The 3,442-nt window shown below is 59.4% G+C and overlaps 1 protein-coding gene across 1 annotated transcript; it reads right to left on the bottom strand.

The window, feature by feature from the left end:
- Window positions 1-246: 246 nt before the first annotated feature.
- Window positions 247-1,465, bottom strand: LOC132429328 (interferon-induced transmembrane protein 3-like). The gene is made up of 2 exons (XM_060017585.1): window positions 1,125-1,465; window positions 247-531 (listed from the first exon to the last, which is right to left on the bottom strand). The coding sequence occupies exons 1-2, from the start codon at window positions 1,380-1,382 to the stop codon at window positions 340-342; spliced, it is 450 nt and encodes a 149-aa protein (XP_059873568.1). The 5' UTR covers window positions 1,383-1,465; the 3' UTR covers window positions 247-339.
- Between the last annotated feature and the right edge of the window lie 1,977 nt (window positions 1,466-3,442).

The raw sequence follows: 3,442 nt of genomic DNA, 5'->3' as shown, positions 1-3,442 counted from the left end.
TCAAAACACAGCACCCGGGCTTCCCTGGTGGCGCAGTGGTTGAGAGTCCGCCTGCCGATGCAGGGGACACGGGTTCGTGCCCCGGTCCGGGAGGATCCCACGTGCCGCGGAGCAGCTGGGCCCGTGAGCCATGGCCGCTGAGCCTGCGCATCCGGAGCCTGTGCTCCGCAATAGGAGAGGCCACAACAGTGAGAGGCCCAAGTACCGCAAAAACAAAACAAAACAAAACAAAAACACACAACACCCTCACATACAAATGCTTTATTTCATTCAGCTGTGGACAGATGCGTGTGTAAACTGCAGTGAAAAGGGGTGACTGCCTCGGGCTGCCGGCAGCTACTAGTTGCCTCCATAATCCTGCATGAGCTGGGAAACCGCTTGAAAAATCATCACGGAGCCAGTGGCGGAAACAACGATCAAGACGGTGATGAGAAGGATGCCCAGGACCAGGGCGCAGATGTTCAGGCACTTGGCGGTGGAGGCATAGCTCTGGGCCCCAGTGACATCGCCCACCATCTTCCGGTCCCTAGACTGGGGGAGAAGAGACGGTGAGGGGTCCTGGAGCTGGGCCAGGTGACAGCCAGGTGCTGTGACTCAGGCCCTCCCCTGCTCGTCCCCCAGGGCCCGTTCACCCACATGGGGACCCACCCCTGCCCGTTCCCCAGAGCCCAAGCAGGACAGTGCCCGGTGGGCCCCCGTCCCCTCCTTGGGCCTCGATCTGCTTCCTCACGGACTCTCAGCCTCTCCGGGAGGCCCCAGGGCTCACCCTCCCTCTGCTCTGTCCCCTTTGCTGGCCACTCACCCCACCAGTGGTCAGTGCCCTTTCAGTACCTTTTTCTTTTCTGGACCAGACTCGAGGTCTGAATCCGAAGTGTGAAGGATGTAACATCTCTAATGAGGCTGGGAAGGAGAACTTCCTGGGATGGTGGAGACATAGCCCCCCATCCCCGTGTGTGCCCCTGCAGCCTCGCTGTGAACTCTCACTGGGAGTGATCCCCCAAGCCACACACACACAGAACAATACACACAAGGGCTCTCCACACCCCACATGCCAGCCAGGCGGGGGGGGGGGCTCTCCAGGCTCACACACACTTCCTTGGAGAACCCCCCAGGCGCCCACCCACCTTCACGGAGTAGGCGAATGCCACGAAGCCCAGGCAGCACCAGTTCATGAAGATCGTGTTGAACAGGGACCAGACGATGTGGTCGGGCACCGAGGTCTCGCTGCGGATGTTGATCACCGTGGTCGTCACGGGGGCCTGGCTCTGGGGAGCCCCCAGCATGGCCACCTCGTGCTCCTCCTTGAGCATCTCATAGTTCGGGGGGATCCCGCTGTGGGCACCATTGAAGAACGGTTGGGATGTGTGGTTCATGGTGGACATGAGGCAGCTGTGATCCAGGTGCCTGGACAATCTCAGGGGTCCTCCCTTTCCCCAGTAGTTTCGATTTCACTTAAGTTTCCTTTTCCTGGAAGTTGGGGAATTGGGGATGGGCTGGTCCTAGGAGGCGGGATGAGAACCTCCGAGTGTCAGGTTACACCAGCGTGAGTGGGAGGAAGGCTGAGGGCTTGGAGGGAGCTTCCCGTCCCAGAGGCTGGAAGGGGCAGAAGACTTTCCTTCTACCTTCCCAGGTTCTTGGTTGAGACCCCACTGTAATAAAAAGACAGTTTAACAGAAGAAAAACAAATAAAAGTTTAATAACATGTATACCTCCTGTATACATGGGAGAGACCCAGGAAAACTGAGTGACTCCCCGAAATGCTAAAGCCACCACCTTAAATGCCACCTCCAGCTAAAGACAGAAGGTGTTGCGGGGTGGGGAAGAGAGGCCCCTCTGGGAGGTGACAAGGAAAAGCACATAAACAACGGTAAGGTTTCCTGCGGAGCTTCTCCAGCCACAAGAGTCTCTAGAAATGCGGCCGTCCCCCTCATCCCCACACAGGAGGAGACACACTTGCACGGAGGTTTCCCTTGTGCGCGTAAGTGTCTTTCGAAAGGCTGACTCCTCCCAGGTGTCCTATTGCTTAAAAATAAGCAGCTTAAAGTAATCAATATGGCGAAGAGGCACATTTGGGGTAATGAGTTCTGCTCCCCTTCACACCCGAGCCAGGCCCCGTCTCAGCCACCCCACCTCCCTACTTAGGGGTGTGGTCGGGCCCCGGGACGCTTCCCCAGCCCGGGGGTCTCAGGCCCAAGCCTGCTGCAGCCCCGCTGTCCTCACGCAGGGCCCCTCCCAGAGCCTCACTCAGCCTCCACATCCCAGCCCCCAGAGCGAGCCCTGGCCCACGGCCCACCCCTCACTGCACCGCCCTCCCCTCGGAAATGCACTGGCCTTCCTGGCCCTGAGTCCCTGCTCCAGGCTGGTCTGGGTCCTTCCTGGTTGCAGGTCAGCAGCCAGCAGCCTGGGTGGCCTGCCCCAAAGGAGCCTCCCATGATCTCCCAAGGGCTCCCGGGTGTGGGGACACTGGGCTCCGCGTGACCTGAGGAGGCAGCTGTGGTGGGAGACCCCAGGGTCCAGAGCATCTGGTGGCAGCTAGGAGCCCAGGGCCTGCATATTTGCTCAGCCCCGTCATTCCTTCCTCCCTCCCGCCACCCCCCCCACATTTGATATACCGACCAAGGAGCTTAAGGGGCAGCATGGAGGGGCCTCGGGAAGGGTCAATGCCTCCACCGCCCAGAGCCTTCCTGAATTACACGCTTTCCTCTTACTGACTCTGTCCACCCCACAGCAAGATGGTGACATCGGAGCAGAGAACGGTGTGTGTCTTGCGGTGAGGCCGTTGCGGTGTCTCAGGGGCAATGAGCGCTGTGCTGTTCCCCCGTCACAAAGAAGTAACGCACATAGTAGGCCTGGCCCCTGACCCGCCTCTCCCGCAGCCCCCTCCATGCCGATGTCCATCTGGCTCCCCCCAGCCCCTCCTGCTCTGCCGTCTGAGAGCCCCCCACCCAGGGCAGGGTGGCTGCCTTTTCTCCAGGAGCTGCCAAGTCCCCTGTGCCCTCCCCTTGTCAGGCTGGGGGAATGAACTTGGTGGCCGCCCTCCTGCTGCCCCACCTGGGGGTCCTCCCTGCCAGCTCCCACTCCTACAACAGCCTCCAGGGTGGCTCTGCTCCAGCGCTTCACAGTGGCCACCAGGCCCGGGAACGTGGAGGGTTCCAGTGGAGAAAAGATGTATGCATAAGTCTCATATCAGCTGTCCTTGAAAGCTTGGTGAGAAAAAAAGAATTTTTTGTTAAGATATAAAATATTTCATCAATAATATCGTTCATGGGGCTTCCCTGGTGGCACAGTGGTGAAGAATCCGCCTGCCAATGCAGGGGACACGGGTTCGAGCCCTGGTCCGGGAAGATCCCACATGCCGCGGAGCAACTAAGCCCCCGCGTGCCACAACTACTGAGCCCGCACGCCACTACTGAAGCCTGTGCATCTAGTCCACAATAAGAGA

Source organism: Delphinus delphis, chromosome 8 (genome assembly GCF_949987515.2).
Source record: "Delphinus delphis chromosome 8, mDelDel1.2, whole genome shotgun sequence".
Taxonomy (NCBI): Eukaryota; Metazoa; Chordata; class Mammalia; order Artiodactyla; family Delphinidae; genus Delphinus; species Delphinus delphis.
The sequence above is the reverse complement of the archived record's forward strand: the minus strand, read 5'-3'. Positions and strand labels throughout refer to the sequence as shown.